Below are 20,183 nucleotides of genomic sequence, written 5' to 3'. Positions count from 1 at the left end.
TTAATGGATGTCTGGAGGAGGGTTGCTTTCTTCCTTAGTAATGTTAGGGAAGGTAAGCCTGAAAGTATATGTATTTATCCTATCTAGGCAATGTTTTCTTTTACAATAAAGTTGGCTAATGTTCCCTGACTTTCTTTTATGCTTAGTGACAGTGACATTCCCAATGGTTCCTCTTTCATGTGATGTTTTTGGACATCTATTTCTATTTTTATCAATCAGGGAGTAACTTCTAGGCTTATGACTTTCAGCTGAGAATAACTCATACCACCTCCTTTGTTTGCTTTGATTCAAGAAACTGCTGTAATTGCCCTGTTGTATCACAGGTTTATTGTTGTGATGCACAGATGAGCCAACTATGCAGTAGATTTGTCAATTTATGTCTTCAATAATTTTTATGGAAAATTACATGGAAACAGCAATATAATTTTTTGCTTAATCAAATTTCACTTGCTTTTTCCAAATGAACATCCTCTATTTTAATAAGAGTACTGTAAAATTAGTTGATGAAAACAGGCCCTTGCACAAAATTTGACTGGCTTGTGTATCTGATGTGTTACTCCATTGTTTCTGCTGCTTCTGGAGATCATCTCCATTGGTCAAAGCATGGTGCCAATAACACCAAGGTTACAGGTCTGATGTATGGGTTATTCACTTAAGAGCTGGACTTGATGATCTTTCTGGGTTGCTTTCAGCTCAGACTATTCACTGATTCTATGTGATACTGTGATCTTTCAGGTGTGCTGATTAATGAGTACCAATAAGTGCCCAGTCAGAGGAGGTGAAAATATTACAGAGATGGGGGATACAAAAGATGTTAAGAAGGCAAAGATATCAAAATCTAAGGCAGCAGACTTTTAATGCCCTAACATACACATCTAAAAGTTGTATATTTAAGTTTGTGTTGCAAGTTGCCATTATCTTCAGTGGATTCGAGACTTTTAGTTACCAAATCCTCAAGTTAGAACTGGGAAACACTGACTTAGGCTAGGAGGTCAGTGCCATAAAGATTTAAAAAACAGTAATAATAAAAGTACCTTTTACAGCCAGGAACAGTGCGTGTTTTTTTTCACAGGAAGCTGTGCAGGCAGATAGGATGAAGAAGGGAAGTTCAGAATAACATTAGAAAAAAATTTTGGGGCAAAGACAAATTAAAGCAAATAAGGTTCTATCCTGTGATGTCTTTGAAGATATGGTTGGGGAGTGCTGAAAGAATAGGAGAGAGGCAGACTACTTGTTGTGGCTAGATTTTTTTGCTTGGTTGATTTAAGGAGCCAGGACAGCAATTCTGAAGTTCTTGTAAATCTTAATCTCCCACTGGAGAGACGTGTCTCCTCTTGCTGGTTTAAAATAAGCTGGGGTGAAGTGACTGGTTTCATCTTTGAAGCATAGCTTTCAGGAGTGTTACAAAGTTAGACATATTAATCCAAGGACCACAAAAGAGCATCTGTAAGGGAATGTTCTTAAACTGTTACTAAATTCAGCTTTTCACAATATCTAGGCAAATCTCTGTACAGTGTCATCCTTACTGTCAGTCTAATTTAGTAAAGGAAGTTACTCGTTACTCCAGCTCTGATAGGTCTCCTTTTGTCCCTGAGTTGCCTGTGAGACACCCTGTTGTAGGTAAAGCACTTGTAAAAGTCAATGAAAGAATGAGATGTGCCTGTTTCAGACATACAGCATAGTAGACTGTAGCTTAGTTGATCATATTTGTCCATCTTGAGGCATGCAGGTCCTGTTGCAAGTGAAAAGACTTGGGTAGACTTCTGAGCATAAAAAAGCTTTATATTGTTGCTTTGTGCAGCCTGTATCTTTTTGTAAAAAATAAAGTTGCATTGCAAATGATCTGGATATACTGTGGTATGTTTCAGTACAATAATTTATCTTTTTTTCATCTATTGTAGAAATTAAATCTGATATTCATGTCTTAAGCCAAGTAATGCATTTTTAAACTCTTTTTTTGCAGGTCTATCTTTCCTATCCATCCTTCTTTCAGAATAGTGGTCTTAGCAGAGCCTCCTGTCATTGGAAGTAGTACCCAACAATGGCTGGGTCCAGAATTTTTGACACTGTTTCTTTTTCATAATGTTCGATCTTTAAGCAAGAGTGAAGAAATTGAAGTTATTAAACAAATGGTAAGTACTTTCAGTACCTTAGGCAATTACTGGCTTACTGAACAGGATTACATATAAAATAGATTGCTATTTCAGTGTAAAATAAATGAGCTGATTTTTGAAGCTTATCAACATACCTATTTATCTTCTAATGGCATAATTCTTATTTTAATATTAAATACTGCTGTAATAAAAAGTACTCTTTGTCATAAAGCAACTATGGACTCTCTATGGTTATTGCATATGTGGAACTTGGATATCTTGATTGATAAGTAAAATTAATACTGGTTTTCTTTCAACCAGATTCCAAATGTACCTAGTGTGGCTGTGGAAAAGTTGTTGTCAGTAACACACAAGCTTCGGGAAACAAATGATACCACCGTGAGTCCTTTTTTTTTTTTTTTTTTTCTCTTTAAATTTACTATCTTCTGCTGTGACTGTCTTAACAAATGCTAGGTGAAATGTGCTAAGCTATAGTGTTTTTTATAAAGGCTGCTTGATTGGAAAATCAGCCCCAGAAAGCTATTGCTGGCAATTACTGTGCTGCATACTATAAAATTCTTTGATTTATGATGTATGCATTTGGAATCTCCATAAATTCTAGGAATTTGTACAAATCCGAGAGAGTCAAGAACAGAACACAGTGAGTTTAGGTATGTGGCTTACATACCTAAACATGCTGAGATGCCTTTTGAATGTGTATGGATATAATCACATGTGTTTGGGTAATTTATGATTACTTTGTTTTAGTAATTGGAAAATCGATAGCTGAAGTTATTGGGGCTTTTGAGCAACAGGAACTATGTAGTCATTATAAAATTACAAGGGGCAGCAGCAGAGATTCAGAAAATAGAATGCTCCAGAACTGCTGGCTGCATTGCTGCTATAGGCTATTCTATTAAAAAAGTAATGTCAGGAAAAATAACTTCTGCTGACAAAGTGACCACAGAATTCTTTAACAATACAGTTAAATCATGGTGAAAAGAAAAAAGAAGTATTGCAATGGCAGCTAAAACACAGCATGCCTTGATGTAAGTAAAATGTAAAACATTTTTAGTGGAATCCAGCAGTACCAGCTTAACTGGTACTTAACAAATTTTATTTGTCATCCTTAGTTTTCACTATTTTAACATTGATAATAGTTTTTATAGCTTTACTATAAAGAAGCTGATAGAGGCTGTTATGTTCTTTTGAGCTTAAAAAAGTAAATAAAAAATGGACTTCTAGGTACACTGTTGGGACAGTTGTTAAAATCACCGGTTGATCTTCCTACATCTAATGTATAAATGTATCAGTTTTGACATACTTGGAGACATACCATGCCTGAATAGAGCATCACAAAAATCTTTTCTAAATATGTGGGTATCTGTAGAATTGTGAAATATTTAAATGAATTATGTGATACTGAATGAGTAGTGAGTCACAGTATGGTTTGAGAGAGGATTCTTAGAGATGAGCAGTGACATGAGACATGGTGGGAACAGCGCACCTATGCAGAGAGATGAAATATGTGCCTTATATACATTAGGCTATTTATAGAGTTGTCTAAGTAAATAAGTCTCTGCCAGAGATTCTGCTGAAATATTAATAATTGTTTAAAGGGATTGTGTTAACAATAGAATACCTGTAGACTGTTCACTCTGTGGGTGTTGTCCGTGTCATTGTAATTGTTTGCTTGATTTACAGTAGAATCTGGCAGCCATAATCAAGATCATGTTGAATTAGATGCCTCATAGAAACATATAAAAAAATTGTCACTAACACAATTTTGAGTTTGCAGTTGTTCAATATAAAAAAACCCAAATCAGGTAAGAGAGGAGGAAATTTTGTTGACAATACTTTCAACCACGTGTTGAAAATACTCAGAAGATGTGATACAACTTTTCCTCAATGATAATCCTCTATGGGTAGTAAGGATACAATATTTACCCTTGCCGTTGCTTCAGGCATGGCTGAGTAGGTCTTGAAGTAACTCATGAAATGCTATAATTTACATCACAGTGTCCACAATGCTGGCTTGTAAACTATGGTTGTTCAGAGGATGCTTCACAATCTTCTGTCAGTGAAAGCAGGAGGAACAGGAATAGTAATTTTTGTAGTTAGCCCAATCTAAATAATTCTTGCTCATTGCTCAGAGGTTTGCTAAAAAGTATTATTCTTTCCTTTCTCATAATTAGAGAGAAGTTTTGAAGTTTTGTGTGATTTCATAGAATCGACTTTTTTTTAAATTTAAATGCCTTTTTATCAAAACTGCTGTTTTTTGGGGGAAGAAATTGGTGTTAAGATATTTCTCATGCTTAAAAAATAATAAAGGAGAAAAAAGGCTCTGAAATTCATTAAGTGTTGTTTTTCTCTATTTTTTCCCCTAGATTTCAAATGTCAAGATGTTTTTTTAATTGAAACAGCGTCTTATGTTAAGACAATTTTAATGCAGTTAGAAATTTTATATAAACTTGTATAAACCCAAACAAAACATTTTGAATTACCTAATTAAAATATTTCACTTGACCCAGGCAAAACATGGTGTGACTTATCAGATCATAGTCATTGTTGTGTGTTTCCTGCTAAAATAAGGAATCTATTTGTATTAGATACCTTCATCCGGTAGATATAATTATAGAATGATTTCTTTCTCAGCCCTTGGATCCTTCTTTAAATACATGGTTGCTTGTTTTGTGATTCTGTTTCTTTGGTTTTTTAAATTGTGACATGTTTGTTGTCTGCCTTCCCAAGCATTGAATAATTTCTGTAAATCTTTGCTGAATCATGTCCAGTTTTTAGCATTTGTTTTAACATGTGGACAACAGCAAAGGACACAGTGTTCCAGTAATGGCCCGCCCAGAAGGCGTGTGCAGATGTGATACAATCTCCGTCCTGCTGCCCAGTGTTGTCTTGTTTATATGTCTTAAGAATCCTGCCAGACCTTTTTGCCAGAGCATTACATGTGGAGCTCATATTTACTTTGTGAAGAGCAGATGACTTTTTAGCACAATGATCCTTTCACAGTAGCTTTTTATTGCTGGTATTAATGTTAGGGTTTATATTGCACATAAAAATCAGTTCACAGCACATTTTTATTCCTGTTGCTTATCAAGAGATATTTTAAGACTAATCTTTTGGTGACATAATGATTTCCATGACAGTGACTTACTGCAAAAAAATACAGAATTACAAGCTTGCCTATTAAAAGTGCACGAGTTGTAGAAGGCACAAGAAGTTGAAATTATTCCTTCTGGATTGCGTTTTTCTCCTGACTTGTTTGCTCTAAATCCCTCGCATGGATTAAATAATTAAACTACCCTGTATTTTTTGACAGGCACAGTCACTGGCCTCGTTTTTATCTACTCGACAACTGTTGCGAATTTGCCGTCGACTGTCACAACATCCAGATGAAAGCCTTTATGATGCTGTTAATAAAGCCTGCCTTTCCAGGTAGAACTGCACTAGCAGTTCTGGTGAAAGTTCCAAGAGCTTCTTGTTCAGTTGCTAGCATGCAGGATAACTTTTAATGTGTTTCAGTAAATAAGGCAATAGCTCTTTTGCTCCTTGAAGTTGGTAATTTCGTTAAAAATATTTCTGTGGTATTCTCAAACCTAGAAGGTAAGTAGAAAGGACTTGCTATGCTTTTCCCATCTTTATGAAGATATGTCATTACATTATATAAATTAGGTCACCATTTTCAGCGTTAGTTCATAGTCTAAAAACACTCAAAGTGGAGCCATATTAATGTCTAGTTTGACTTATGTTTCATGGACACTTGGTTTCAGTTCTAAAAGCTGTGTCTAGAAGAGTTGTGAGGGCTTTGCTTTGAGATTTTGTTTGTGGGTTTTGGTTTATTCGGGCTTTTGTGATTTGGGTATTTTTGTTGTTTTTTTGTCTTTTCAAAAGAAAGCAAATTATTATTATCAAAAAGTCTGGAAAACTGAAAGGGTTTAGCTCTAGACACCTTAGAGCTTACCCTTTTTCTCTGGAACCTGAGATCCAAGTGAATTGAGTAATGAGAAAAGGTATTTCCAAAAAACAGTTGTTTCTTTTGTGGCTCTTACTTGCAATGGAATGAGGATATTACATGCCTGCAGTTCTAAACCACCCTACATTGCAACCCTATTGCAATATTTCATAACACTGAAGCCTTTAAAAAAGAGTGCACTGCCACAAGTGTAGTTCATTGCCTGTGAAAGAAGCTCAATTCCTCTACTTGTGGATAGGTGAAACGTGGAAGGCTTTTTTGTGTAAGGAATAGACATTCAGGGTCTGGAGGTGCAAGTGAATCTTCATTTTATATTACAGATTACATTAGATTTAGATTTTTAGATTACAGAAAATACCGAAAACTTTAAAAAGAAAAACCTTAAAATACAACCTCATTATTTTCCTTCTTTTAGATTTTTGCCAAACCTTGCCAGATCAGCTTTACATAAAAATCTGCAGGATTCTGGTATTGAAACAAGTCCAGATGACACAGAGAAACTAGAGGGAAAGGATTGCACATGTAAGCTTCTGCTATTTTTTTCCTGCTCTGCATGAATGTTACTCAAATTGCTGGATTGTACTAGTGGTGTATTAGTTATACTCAAAATTAAATGTAATTTGCTTCAATTGTATCTCTGTTCTATCAGAATGTGTTGGTGCTCTCAGTATGTTGTATTGTCTGCTGAGTTCCCTGCTCATGGAATTTTGTTTTCCATCATGTTTAAGTGTTTCTCAGTCTGTAAGATCCATGGTGTCAGGCTTCTGGTACTGCTTTTTCATTTATTTTCATCACTGATAGTTAGTCCTCTGTAGAGTTACAGCCTAAGTTTGATCTTAACATTTCTCTGTTCTGTTTTTTTTAACCATTGCTTCTTTCTCTCCTCTGTTTTGTGCTATAATTCGCTTTCATTCATTTCATTGCACACACTTCTTTGTTATTCGCTTTATTCTCTTTAAATTGCTGTAGTAGTTGCATGCCGCCTTTATCAAACGACATGCGACTTAGTTTCTTTGGCTTATCTTTTATTATTTTCTTTGGTTTATCCAACTTGTAATCATTTGTAATAACCTTCAGGCTATGCATATATTTCTGCTTCTGCCATTTTTCTCACTTCTGCTTTCTCAGTCCTGTATGACCCCCTTCATCCTAGCTGTGTATCTTTTCATATCCTCTGTCAGGCAGCATACTGTGAGCAATTTGCCATTTTCCATTCACTGTGTTTTTCCTGTTCTCTGCCTCACCAGTGGTATCTCTGCTCTTATTCTTCTGTATGTTTGTTCTCAGTTTTGTGATGTATTCGATGTCTGTAGTTTTACTGCTAGATCTGTGCAGTGGTAAACACATGTTTGGTTTTAATTAGTGTGGATTCTATTTTTATAAATTTATTAATGTCTGTGTATATAGAAGTACATATGTAGATACCAATATATTGATATATAGTTTCTATTATATGCAATACAATATGTGTATATAACTATATACAAATATCTATGCTGCCATATGTATATACATATAGATCTTCAACCATCTATGTATTATTACATCTCAAAATAATTTGGCCTTTTGCCAGTTTTATAATGCTATCTGCCTACTTTTTTTTTTTTTTTTTAAATCTGGATACACATCCCTTGAATTTTCTGTGTTTCTCTGTTTCATCCATAAAGGGAAACAGCTAAAAGCTTCTGTCTAGAAATAAGGGTATTTTCAGTTTTACACTATGCCAGATTAAGAAATTACTAGCAAAAATTAGATTATTTTTCTTGCATTTGTTATTAAATACACTTATTTGTTATTTTCCTAAGTACTGAATTTAGGGTTCTTTTGATCTAAGAAAAATTTTTAATGTACTCTTTCTCTCAGAGCTGTAGTTGAGGGATATTTACACTATGCAGTGCTGAAAGGAAGAATTAGCAGTTGTGGTGGGTGTGCTTCCCCTCTCAGCTGAGCACCCACACAGCTGCTTGTTACCTCACCTCTGTGCCTCACTCCACAGTGGGACAGGGGAAGACAGCAGAAGAATGGAAATGTGAAACCTTGTGGATTGAGGAAATATAGCCTAAAAGTACTGGTGATGTTCCAGTAATACAATGAAAGTCAAATTAGACCAAGGCAGTGGTCACAACTTCTGGTGTTTCTTATGGTCCTTTTCCTGTAAGATCATGTTTTCATCATTTATTGTAATACACTTCTTTACAGTTTTAATGCGAATTCAAATTCATGATAATACAGCCTTTTGTAAATTGATACTCTTCCAAGTGTTCTCTTTCTTTAGATAGAAATAATTTACTCCAAACCAGAGCTTTGTTAAAATCTGTAAATCATTACTTGCAAATGTTAATATTGATTGCATTGTCTGCTTAGAAGATGTTGTAACATTTTGTAAATGACATTTGCTATGACAAATGCTTGTTTCCTGAAAAATTACTAGGTGAAATAAACAACGGGATTCTGAAGATAGGGTCTGTGACCATGCCAATTTATAACTCAGCTGAGAAAATGAAAGTGCCAGATGTTTTGTTTTATGAAAATGCACAAGTAAGTACAAATCTCTGACTTCTAGTTAGAAAAGTTTGTTGAATGTGTACTAATAGGTATGCTCATATGTATAGTAAATAATGTACTAACTAAATTTTAAGGATATATTTCTGAAGTAGTTTCTTCAGTCTTAAACTTTTCTCATAGCATTTGCTGATGATTGCAGATATATCTTCATCCCTGTGCAAAGAGATTATAACAATTCTGTTGAACATTTTGTTTGTTTACTGCTGCCGGACTGATCCACCCTTAGGGCTGGATTGTAGATTGCATCCTGAGACTGTGTTTTACAGGCCTGTTGCATAAAGTTGTACCTCCCTGGGGTGGGTTGACCTTGGCTGAACTCCAGGTACCCACCAAGCCACTATCAATATCCCTTCCCAGCTGGAAATGGGAGAGAAAATAGGCTGGAAAACAACTCATAGGTTGAGATAAGGCAGTTTATTAAGCAAAAACAAAAGATTGTGTGTGCACAATCAAGAAGAAAAACCAACAATTTAATTCTCTACTTCTCAATTTAATTCTTCCCACCAGCAAGTGATGTTCAGCCACTTTCCAGGAAGCTGTGGGCATCAGTACATGCTGTGGTTGCTTGGGAAGGCAAACACTATAAATAACAAATGCCCTTTCTCCTACTCCTTTTCTTAGCTTTTGCATCTGAGCTGATGTCATATGGTATGGAGTATACCTGTGGTTACTTTGGGTTAATTGGCGTAGGTGTGTCCTGACCCAAGATCTTGCTTACCCCAGACTACTGATGGGGAGGAAATACTAGGAAGACAGTGCTGATGCTGTGCCAGCCCTGCTCAGCAGCAGCCAAACCACTGTTGAGGCTGACCCAGCTCAGAGCAGAGCGGGACAATCCCCTCCCTTACCCACTGGCCATCCTGTGCCTGATGCACATGCAGGACAGGGTTGGCTCTCCCGGCTGCCAGGGCACTGCTGACTCGTGTTCAACTTGCCATAGCCCAGGACCCCCAGGTCTCTTTCCATAGCACTGCTCTCCAGCCTCTCATTCCCCAGTCTGTCTGTACATCCAGGGTTGCCCCATTCCAGGTGCAGAATCCAGCACTTGTCTTTGTTAAACTTCATATGGGTGGTGATTGCCCATCTCTCTGATTTGTCAAGGTCTCTCTGTAGGGCCTCCCTGTCCTCAAGGAAGTCTACAGATCTTCCCATTTTTGTATCATCTGCAAACTTGCTTACTACCCCTTCCCATTTAGTATCCCTTCCAAGACATTTATGAAGATGAGGAAGAGCACAGGAGCCCTGTGGGACCCCACTACTGACTGATGTCCCCTCATTCACTGTAACCCTTTGCGTCCAACCCGCTCCAACTCAGCCAGATCCAATACACTCCCTTACATTAGAATTAATATTGCATATTTGAAAATCAAGGAAAATAGTACTTAGAAAGTTAGTTATTAGAGTTATTAATTAATTCTTTTAAATAGTTTTGCTTATTAATTAGACATTAGTGTCAATTAGTTCATAGTAGTAGTAAAGAGTGGTTAATGAATACAAGGAAAAGGAAGATCTTTATGGCTGTGGGCTTTTTGGTTTCTATTTCTCCAACACCCTATTTTGTAGAGCAGCTTTCTTCTCTGTCTAGCATAAAAGCCTCAAAACCATCAGACAAAGGTATCTTTAGGAAGAGATTTACTATCTTTGTTACCTTTCTAATATTTTGCTATTTAAAGGCAATACTGATAGCGTGATCTTGTGAAATACTTTGCTTTTAGGGGCCTGGTATGGGTTTCCATACTTTCTTTTCCTAATATTTTTTTGTACCTCACTTATAATTTTGCGTCAGAAAGACTATGCTACATGGGTGTCACCTATTGAAGGTGATGACAAGCCATGCAAGGGGAACTGATGACAGACTTCTTCATCTTCCCTACTAACATTTCATGTGAGATTTTGTTCTCTGTTGCCATTTTGATAAAGCACATAATTTGTGTCTCTTGGAAATTAAATCCTGAGTTCTCCTAGGACTTAACACCTGCTTTGCTTTTTCCACCTTCTTGCTTATAGCTTCAGGAAACCATAGACAAAACTGTGTTCAGATTTTATTCAGGGAACTTCTGTTAAAACTGCTGCAGAGAATGACCTGCTCTGTATCTGTCTTTGAATAGCTATGCCTAAATGCTGAAGGAAAAAGCAACCAATTACCAGTCAGGATAAGTGTTCCAATTTCTAAATTAATTCTACTCTTATTTTCTGCATTGCAACTTTGCAGTTTGGTGATTCAAGTACTGTAATGATCATTTAACAAAACCTACTAGATAACAAATTTGATTTGAGTTTAGTGCAGTGCTTCATTACCCAAAATCTATGAAAATAAACTGAAAACAAAGAAAAAGATATGTCCTCAGCCCTTTGTAGTGCTGCACAGTGTAATGAAACATGTACATTTTTGCTTTTATATGTTTGGTCTTGAAACAATTCACATTACAGTGAAATTTAATATTGCCACAGAACATTGCTGTTGGTCGACAACAGGTGTCATAGGGATGTGAATAATTTTTTTAGGTAATATGCCAAATGCAATTTTTAGACAAGGCACTGCGGAACATGGATTGATAAAGGTGATGGATGTGTCTACTTACGAGTCCTTTGCGTAAATAGCTAATATTACATGTCTGCATGCATCATGATGCAATGCTAATTTATGTCCTGGTGCAAAAAAAGAAGTATCAATACATAGTATTTCTGGTGGGTAAGCTGCTTTGTAGGGGAACCATAATGTATGCATATTTGTTCAATTTAGGATTAAAAAAAATCATCAAAAGGATGTATTTGTGTTTCAGCAATAAAATTCAAAATGTGGTAAATTGACTTCCTAGAATTTCTCCTATATCTGGTCATATTTATTCTCCTCAGTTATAAATTTCTAGTATATACACATGCCAAAAAATAGAATCATTTTCCTTGAAGTGCTCTCCTTACACTGAGGAGCATTCATTAGTCTTTTGAAATGCATGGTTAGGATTTCATGGTATTAAGCTGTGTTTACAAGAGTTTCTTTCCCCACCCCCAGCCTGTGTTCTAGAGAGATTTGGAAATTTAAAATATCCTTAACACAGAAACAAAGGGGTTTTATGCTCAGAAATTATAAGCAAGCCACTGATTTTTAATTTTTATATTAATCAAGTCCTAGAGATGAGATGATCATGTATTTATTTAAAAACAATCATTCATTTCTCTAAGTAGGTTGACTGACCTACTTACAGATGACCTATTTTTACTAGATGCAGTGGAGAAATATATACGACTTTATTGCGAGTAAAGTAGTCTGCATTGCCAGATTATCCTGAAATCCTTTCTATCCTTTTAAACAAGTCATTTGTGAGAAGTGAGATAAGGTATGTTATCTGTTTTGATACTGGATATATATAAAAATATATGTCCAGCATTTTGGCTTCAATTAGGCACATATGAACTAATAATTAATAAAAATGGAATAGTTAGGCACATATTGTAAGACACATATAAACACTTTCAGACTTGTACATGCATGTTCCTATCTTTACCTGCCTAGAAAATAAAGTTTGATTGGAACAGAAAAAGTATATTTGTTATTAAGTTAGACCTGGTGTTTAATAATTTATATATTTATATGTGTATAATTTATACTAATGTCTTTCATTCTCTCTATTTGGTTTCTGTAATGTTCTACTAGGATATTGCTGGAAAGTTGGCACAAACTAAAAGAAAGTTCTTACTCCCTGGGTGACAAGCATTCAACTAGGCTAAAAGGAAACATAGAAGGAATGATTACAAGGAATCAGAAGTATGTAGGGAAATCAGGCTCTCACAATGAGTTTGAGTAGAGGATGTAAATGCTTCCTTGTTCTAGTCACTGGATGTATTGCCTCTGCTATTATTAGCTGAGAGGCTCTTGCTATGTAATTAGTAGCTGTAAGTATAAAGGTCAAAAATATTTGGCCCCAAATACTTCAAGTTAGGTTCCTGTTATACCACTGTCATTACTGAATGCATAAACTTGAGAGTATAAAATCAAGTGAAAATTATGGTTTTGTTTCTCTAGCATATGATGGTAATGGAAGATATGCTCAAGGACTTTCTGCTGGGAGAACATCTTCTTTTAGTTGGCAACCAGGTGAGTTAAATATTTCTTGCAATGCATGGAACAAACTTGTTATTCAGTAATGAAATTAAATGTCTGTTTTGCTTTTTTTTAATTGCATTAATTTCTACTACTGAGGTATTTGACCCATTTTTCAATTCCTTATTTAACAGTGTCCAGGGGTTTTATGGGCACACATTTGTGGAAAACTTAAAGACCGTAAATATGTTGTATATGGCTGTCAGAGTAAAAAGTCAAGGCATTAATTGCAGAATATTCTGAGTTGGAAGGGACCCACAAGGATTATCAAGGTATAACTCCTGGTCCTGCAAAGGACTATCCTTGAGAACCACATGCTGTGCTTGAGAGTGTTGATCAAATGCTTTTTGAACTGTCAGGCCTGACCACTCCCCTGGGGAGCCTATTCAAGTGCCCAAACATCCTGTGGGTGGAAAATGTTTTGCTGATATCTAATCTAAACCTCTCCTGACATAGTAATAGCTACATGCAACATCGTGATCATTACAGTCTTCAGTTAATGGCTTTGGTTATCATTCTTGATCGTATCAAACCACTCATTTAAAATCTCCAGTGGTAGGTAAGAGGTGTACACTTCAGTATTACCTAAATCCTATTGATAGCTAAATATTGCTTTTCTCTAAAAGAGTAGCAAATTTGTATGCTTCTTTGACTAGAATCTTTGCTGATCAATACTTCATTGGAGAGGTTTGTTTTTCCCCCAAAAAGTAATCCCCCTTTAGTTTAGCTGTCCCTTAGCAAGGATACAATCATTTTTTAGCAGATGTTTCTCTTTTTGTTTTGCAATAATCTGCAGTAAATGTCTAACACAAAGCACTTACAATCAAACCAACATGGCAATGAATATAAAATGCTAATTATTATTAATGTGTGTGTATTGAAGTATATATGCTGTTTAGCATCCTTGTTATCAATTTGAATTTACAAAAATAGTTTATTTGAAACCTCTGTAGACTTTTGATGGATAATGCCAGTTTCTCCAAAAGTTTTAATCTCTTCATAAATAGAATTTGATCTATTTCATAAATGAAACAAGATCTATTTATTTTATTTCATAAACAGTGCTGTCTATGCCCACTTCCAAGCTCTTGTTGAAAATGTTATGTAGTACAGATTGCCTGCAGCAACTGCTGGCAAGGAATAGCAGGAGCAGGCTGAACCACAGGAAGACAGAGGCAGAGACAGAGTCCTTAATGACAACTTTTGCAGTCCCTCAGTGCCGAAGCAAGAGTAGCAGGGGACAGCAGCCATGGTCATCCAAGTGCTCAGTGGCTGCCAGACAGATCCATGGTGAATGAGGCAAGTCTGAGATCAGGCTGGGATCAGCAAGATCCCAGAATCAGGGCCAAACACAGCATTACCACAGTGCAGATTGGGAAGGAACCAAGGCAAGGGCTTGAGTATAAATGCAGCTCCCAAGGCATGGGGGACAAAAGGAACCCTGGCAAGGGAAGAAAACCATGTCAGAGCTGACCTTCAATACTGACCAGTAAAACCCTAGGTATGTGGAAAGAGCTTGTGTATACCAGTGGTAAATCAGAGCTCTGACACATGCCTCATTTGGCAGAAATGTTTTGAAGACTATGCAGGTACAATTATTAGGAATAAGGGATTTTTCTAGCAGTTGTATTCTCATCTCTAATAACTTAATGCATGTCACATTTTTTTCCATCTTTTGAGTCTCTAGTTGAAGACAGCATTAAAAGATTTTACTGAAGATTGGAACATATTGCTTTGATTTCAGACTTTAGCTCAGCTGTACCATTAAGTTGGAAAATTAGTTGATTTGCTGAGCTTTCTCTTTGGCGAATCAGCAATACAGTTGGGTGGGTTTTTTTGTTTCTTTTTTTTTTTTTTAATTGCTAACATACTTTTGAGTACTTCCAGGTTTACTCTTTACAAATTTGTTCCATGGTTTTGTGTGTGATTAAGAAAAGGCCAACAGGCCTTTTCCTTTCAAAATGCTGTTTTTAAGTTTGAAGTGCTGTATTTGCCATTCTGCAGTCTTTTCAGAGCCACAGCAATCATTCTTCTTTTCTCAGGAATGAGCACTAACCACTTAGAAATGCCTTTGCTAATTCCTTAAATATTTTACTGTAAATTTGTGCAGCTCGTGATGAATCATGTTCGAGTACTTTAAAACCAAGCATATTACATCAATTGTGCTTTCACGCAGTACGTGTAGATACCTCATTGAAGATATTAGTGTTTTTGTCCATTTTTTGTAAAGAAAATGATTTTTTAAAAGCATTCTTTTTTTTTTTCTGTTCAGTTACTTTTATCAGTTCAGTCTGTATAAGAAGATAGGATTTTATGATGCCTTGATATATACATTAGTGTGTACCTGTGTTTCCCATTTGGAAAAAAACAGATAATGATTTTATTTTGAGGAGATACAAAGTACTGTTTTGAGTTCCTTTCTCTTAAATATCTTAGTGAATAAGTGAATAACTGAAAATTCAAATTCTCTGAACCTGAGTATTTCAAAACCTAGGAATAACATCCCTTTGAATGCTTGTGTCATTTCCTAGATATTTAATTGAGTTGGCATTTACCTTAGGACATAATTTGGTCTTTCAAAATGATGACAGTGTAAGTCGCTCCACTCAACTGTAATTTAATGTGCATGGCTTGACCTGTAGTCTTTCTTTTAGAGTCTGGATTTGGTTTTGGTTGGTTCACTAAATGTGGTTTTCCACCTTTGCCTCTTCTGTTTGCACAACACATGTACGCACACAAAATTCCTGTTAGCTTAAGGCCTCTGTCTTTTCAAAGACTGTAAATGTGGTTTCTTCTATAAGAGCTGACTGATGAGAACCTTTTTACCAAGACTGTTTTCAAGATACAGACTCTGGTAAATTATAATTAAATTTTCTTGGTGGATGTTAGGGACTGGCTTTCTTAATGAAGCTGAGGAGAGTTTGAAGACAAGTGTCAGATGGCAACAGATATTTTTAGCAGTACTCAGCTTCTGAAGTAAACTGCTTTACCACACTTCATTCATGTTTGTTTCATGGGGTTTATATGGCCCAAGATTTCACAGCATAAATGTTTTACATGAAATACAAGTATTTGTTTACAGTGGTTGATGATTTACTTTGGATGTTAACTGGAATGTGTTTCCATTTTGTATACAAACAAACTGGTTTCTTTGAATTCAGTGGATAGATAAGGATTTTCAGCTATGAAATAGTTTCCAAGTAAAGAACATGCCAGTGCCTTAAATATGGATTCTGATATTGCTTGCTGAATGAGCCTGTAGTCTGAGCACGAATGAATCCATCTATGACCATCTACAGTTTTTCAAAGCACCTGAAAAGCAGCTTCTTCTTTGGCTGACAGCAAGAAGCTGCATATTACTCTCACACCAGCAGGCAAAGAACAGCAAGAGCCTCCAGTTATTTCAAATGCTGCAGTTACTGTTTATGTACTCATTAAGTACAGGTCTTGCAGTAGCTTTTGATCTTTATGAGACAGACTGGAGTAGTGATTCTTACTACCTAGGAAAATTTTTAGACTGTTTTTGTGATATTTTTCCTGATGGACAGTGTGCAGTGCATGGATTCGCCACTACTTGCTATCTTTTACTGTCTCCTTGGATTTTCTTCAGCAAATGCAAGAGAAACTATATTAATAAATAGAATTTGTTTATGTGGAAAACCTTGGAAAATAACATTGGCTGAAATGATTTTATTTTGTCTCACAATTTTAAATGTTAAATATAACATTTCCCAAATAGTTGCATTTGGAGGTTATGTAAAGGGATGTGTTGGATGCTTTTACCTTTATTAGTCGTAGGTGAGGTCTTGGCAGCCATCAGCTGTCTTTGAAAATACGACACATAGTGTTTATAGTTACAGAGGATCTGTGGCTTTCTGGATAGAGAAGGCTCACAACCCTCTCACTTCTGAATTGTTTTATTGCCGTGAAATTCTAAAACATCTAACAGCAAAATTGAGGTTATTTTATTTGGCATCACTCTGTTGCCATGAGTTATTGAGTGAGCTGTTCAGAAGTACAATGAAGATTCCTATGAAGATGCTAAATGTTGTAAATAATGTGAAAGAAACTCTGGCAACACTTGTTAAAAGTGTAGATGTGAACCCACAGTAAGCAGACTATCAAAAATACATTAGTTATGAGTACTGTGTCTGGCCTGTGAAGGCTATGAGTGTCCTATGAGTGGACTGGAGCATTTCTCTTAGTGGAAAGGTTCAGGGAGCAGGGCCTGTTTAGCTTGGGGAAGGAGATCTTGTCAAATCTTATGGATCTTGTATACAAATACCTTAAAGGTGGGTGTTAAGACAACAGGGCCCAGTTCTTTTCAGTGGTGCTCAGTGTTAGGACAAGAGCAATGGGCACAAGCTGAAACACAGGAAGTTCTATTTGAATATGAGGAAAAACTTCTTTACTGTCAAAGTGAAAGAGCATTGGAACATGCTGCCCAGAGAGGCCATTAAGTCTTCTTCCCTGGAGATTCTCAAAACCCTCCTGAATGCAACCTGCTGTAGGTGAACCTGCTTTAGTGGGGCAGTTGGACTAGATGATCTCCAGAGTTCCCTTTCAGCCCTAACCATTCTGTGATTAAAAGGACTTAGAAATGTAATGGCATTCTGGTATATTTGCTAATCTATTTCCCTGACAGAATGTAATTTCATCCTTTCTGCTGCCTTTCTTTAACTGGAGGATCAACTTACATGAATTCTTGGGCTCACACTAGGAATTTATTTTATTCTTGAAGAATTTAGTTGGACAAATGATTGAGTCTTTCTTAAATATATTTAAAATTACATGCTTGATTAGATCTTTTCTTCTAATATAATATTTTTATTTCTAACTCATTGTGAAATTGAATTAAGTACAAGCTGAGAGTGTAATAATATCAGTCATCAAAAAACTTGAAATAGCAAATGCTTGGCATTTCAACTTTTCTAGAAATAAGTCTTGTTTTCCTGCTTAAACTTGTTTAAAAATAGACAGTTTCCTCTGCAAGTCAAGAATGTACTATCCCAAACCAAATTTTTATTACTATTGTGAGCATGAAGAAACTCAGCTCCAAATGAGCTAAATTGGGCCAAATGCTATGATATTTCTTGTCTAGGGAATTAGGTATGACAGTTGTGGAAAACTCGGAAAATATTTCTCTGTCAGTGTGTACACATACGAGAATAGGCATGCTTTTAAAATGTGTCTCTCTTACAGTATTGCTTTCTGCCTTTACACATTAAACTGAAGAACCAGAATTACAAAAGAAAAACTTGATTTTTCTTTTGCATACTTCTTCTCACTCATTCTTTCCCTCATAAACTTTTCATATGCTCTTCTCCATTGGACCACAGTTGTCTTACCTCACTGGAAATGCAATGATTGTATTTAGCCTGACAGGGCTCTGGGTTGAAGGGTTCTAGTTGTACTTAAAGTCAGAAAAAGACATCAATTCTACAAGCTTGTCTACAACTACAGTCAGAGATGTATCCAAAGCATTCCATTAATGATTTCTATCATGAAATTAAGTTGATTATTACAGTGAAATTTTCTTCTTTTGCTGTCACTATAGTTTTGGTGTGACCCAGATGATAAACTTGTATCAAAAAAAATGACGTCCTAAACCACAGAACACTTACTTTTGTAACTAATAAATATGTGATTGCATCTGGGGCAAGAGTTAAAATCACCACTGCTTTTGTATTTAAATTTGTTGCTAATATTCAAGCAAGGTAGGGTCGATTGCAATGGTCCTCTGGTAGCAATGTCTAGAGTCTGCTGCCGGCACACCTTCTTCAGTTATTAAAATTCATTGTTCCCATTTGTTCTAAGCAGGACTTCTCAACACCTGGAGTGTGTGAAATAATTCTGCACAGGTACTTCAAGTTTCTTTGCTGGTAATAGTACATTTTTTTCAAAAGCCAGAGATATGTCCTCCGGTCTAAAAATCGCAGCCTCAGCCAAAATTGCCTCAGTAATACATGCATTGCAAATGTCTTTGTTGACAGAAACACGAAACCTGTGGCCATGAAAGGTGGTTTAGTGCCAGACCCAGGGTTAGAAATGGAGTATTATGAAAAGTGTTCTCATTTTCTTTATTTTCATTGTTCAGCTAAAATTTCTGTGATAATAATAATGCAACACATTCTATGATGTTAGAAACTGGGAACTCTGACATGAGGGCTCTGTGTACTAAAGTTATTAACTCAAATTTGTCTTTCATTCTCTAATAATGCAATTTTAAAATTAATTATAAAATGAAACTTCTTGAGATGAAAAAATTATAAACTGCTTTTTTTACAAGTTTGAAAATTTGTTTCATTAATTTGTAAGGAAACAGGTGCTCTGATAATGGATAAGGTGTGATTGCAGTGTTTCAGCTGAAGGGCAGTACTGAAGAGCACAACATGGCAACTTCTTCAGCTGCTTCAGTATGACTTGCAAATCATTTAAAAGATCATAAAAATGAGGCAACCTGGTTTAGAATTTTTTTTTTTTTTTTTTTTTTTTTTTTTTTTTTTTTTTTTTTTTTTTTTGCTAAGAGGAAGACTGTTAACTTAAAAAACGTGAGTCCAGTTCCTTTGGACTATAAATTGATTGTCTTTATTTGGGCTGTGCAGGGGACAAATTTCAGTTGTCAGTTCTGCATCCTGAATTGCAAAATGTCTCCTGGGAATTAGAACAACCTTGTTTATATTTGAAACTGCAGCTTCTGCTAGGAAATGAAGCCATTTCATCCTTGGTAGCAAGTGTTTACAGTGTCAGTTAGAAGGATTTTTAACTAAGGGATTATTTTGCCTTCTAATTGCATAATTTCTTGTTTGTTATTCATTAGTGCAGATATTTACTTCCCATTTTTCTATTTCAGTTGTCCCATATGTCTGATGGAGTAAAAATTATCTAATATTTACTTTCTGAAGTATTTTTATTCTGTTCAGCTGAAACACCAACACAGATGTTTTTCTCTCTAATTAGCATGTGTTTATATTTCTGTTAAATTAAGTAACTGCAATAGTGTGTATATAAATAGTACACATTGAGTGTTAATGGCAAACTGGCTTGTCCTCTGAATGTTCCCTTAGCCTTCAATAATTGCAAAATTACATGAGATTATGTTGTGAATCCAATCCAAGTTCAGTTCAGCCTTTTAGTATGTTCATATCAAAGGTAGTTCAGGTTATTCCTGTTCAAATAGTTTCCTGCTAGCTGGGTGGGTGTTCAGAAGATCCAGCTTGATCTTTGGCAGTCAGGGCCAAGGAGGGTGACTTTGTTGTCATTTTTATAATTTCTTTTTTCTTGCCTGTAACTAGAGTTGGTTTGGTTTTTATTTTTCCAAAATGTGTTAGCATTTTCCACATTTCTTGTTCGCCTGAAGAAGACTACTACCCATATTGTTTATCCCATGGAGGTCAGGGGAATTTGGAACAAACCTGCTCTTTTTTGCCTTACA

At 35.8% G+C, this 20,183-nt stretch overlaps 1 protein-coding gene across 1 annotated transcript in view; it reads left to right on the top strand.

The window, feature by feature from the left end:
• Nucleotides 1-20,183, top strand: part of VWA8 (von Willebrand factor A domain containing 8) — a 187,725-nt gene that overhangs the window by 68,311 nt on the left and 99,231 nt on the right. Inside the window, exons 16-21 of the mRNA XM_021530815.4 lie at nucleotides 1,964-2,132; nucleotides 2,415-2,492; nucleotides 5,428-5,543; nucleotides 6,497-6,603; nucleotides 8,513-8,619; nucleotides 12,671-12,742. Of these exons, the coding sequence (XP_021386490.4) occupies nucleotides 1,964-2,132; nucleotides 2,415-2,492; nucleotides 5,428-5,543; nucleotides 6,497-6,603; nucleotides 8,513-8,619; nucleotides 12,671-12,742 (649 nt within the window). The remainder of the gene's footprint in view (nucleotides 1-1,963; nucleotides 2,133-2,414; nucleotides 2,493-5,427; nucleotides 5,544-6,496; nucleotides 6,604-8,512; nucleotides 8,620-12,670; nucleotides 12,743-20,183) is intronic.

Source organism: Lonchura striata, chromosome 1 (genome assembly GCF_050655825.1).
Source record: "Lonchura striata isolate lonStrDom1 chromosome 1, ASM5065582v1, whole genome shotgun sequence".
NCBI classification, from domain to species: domain Eukaryota; kingdom Metazoa; phylum Chordata; class Aves; order Passeriformes; family Estrildidae; genus Lonchura; species Lonchura striata.
Note: the sequence above shows the minus strand (reverse complement) of the source record. Positions and strands in the feature narration are given on the sequence as shown.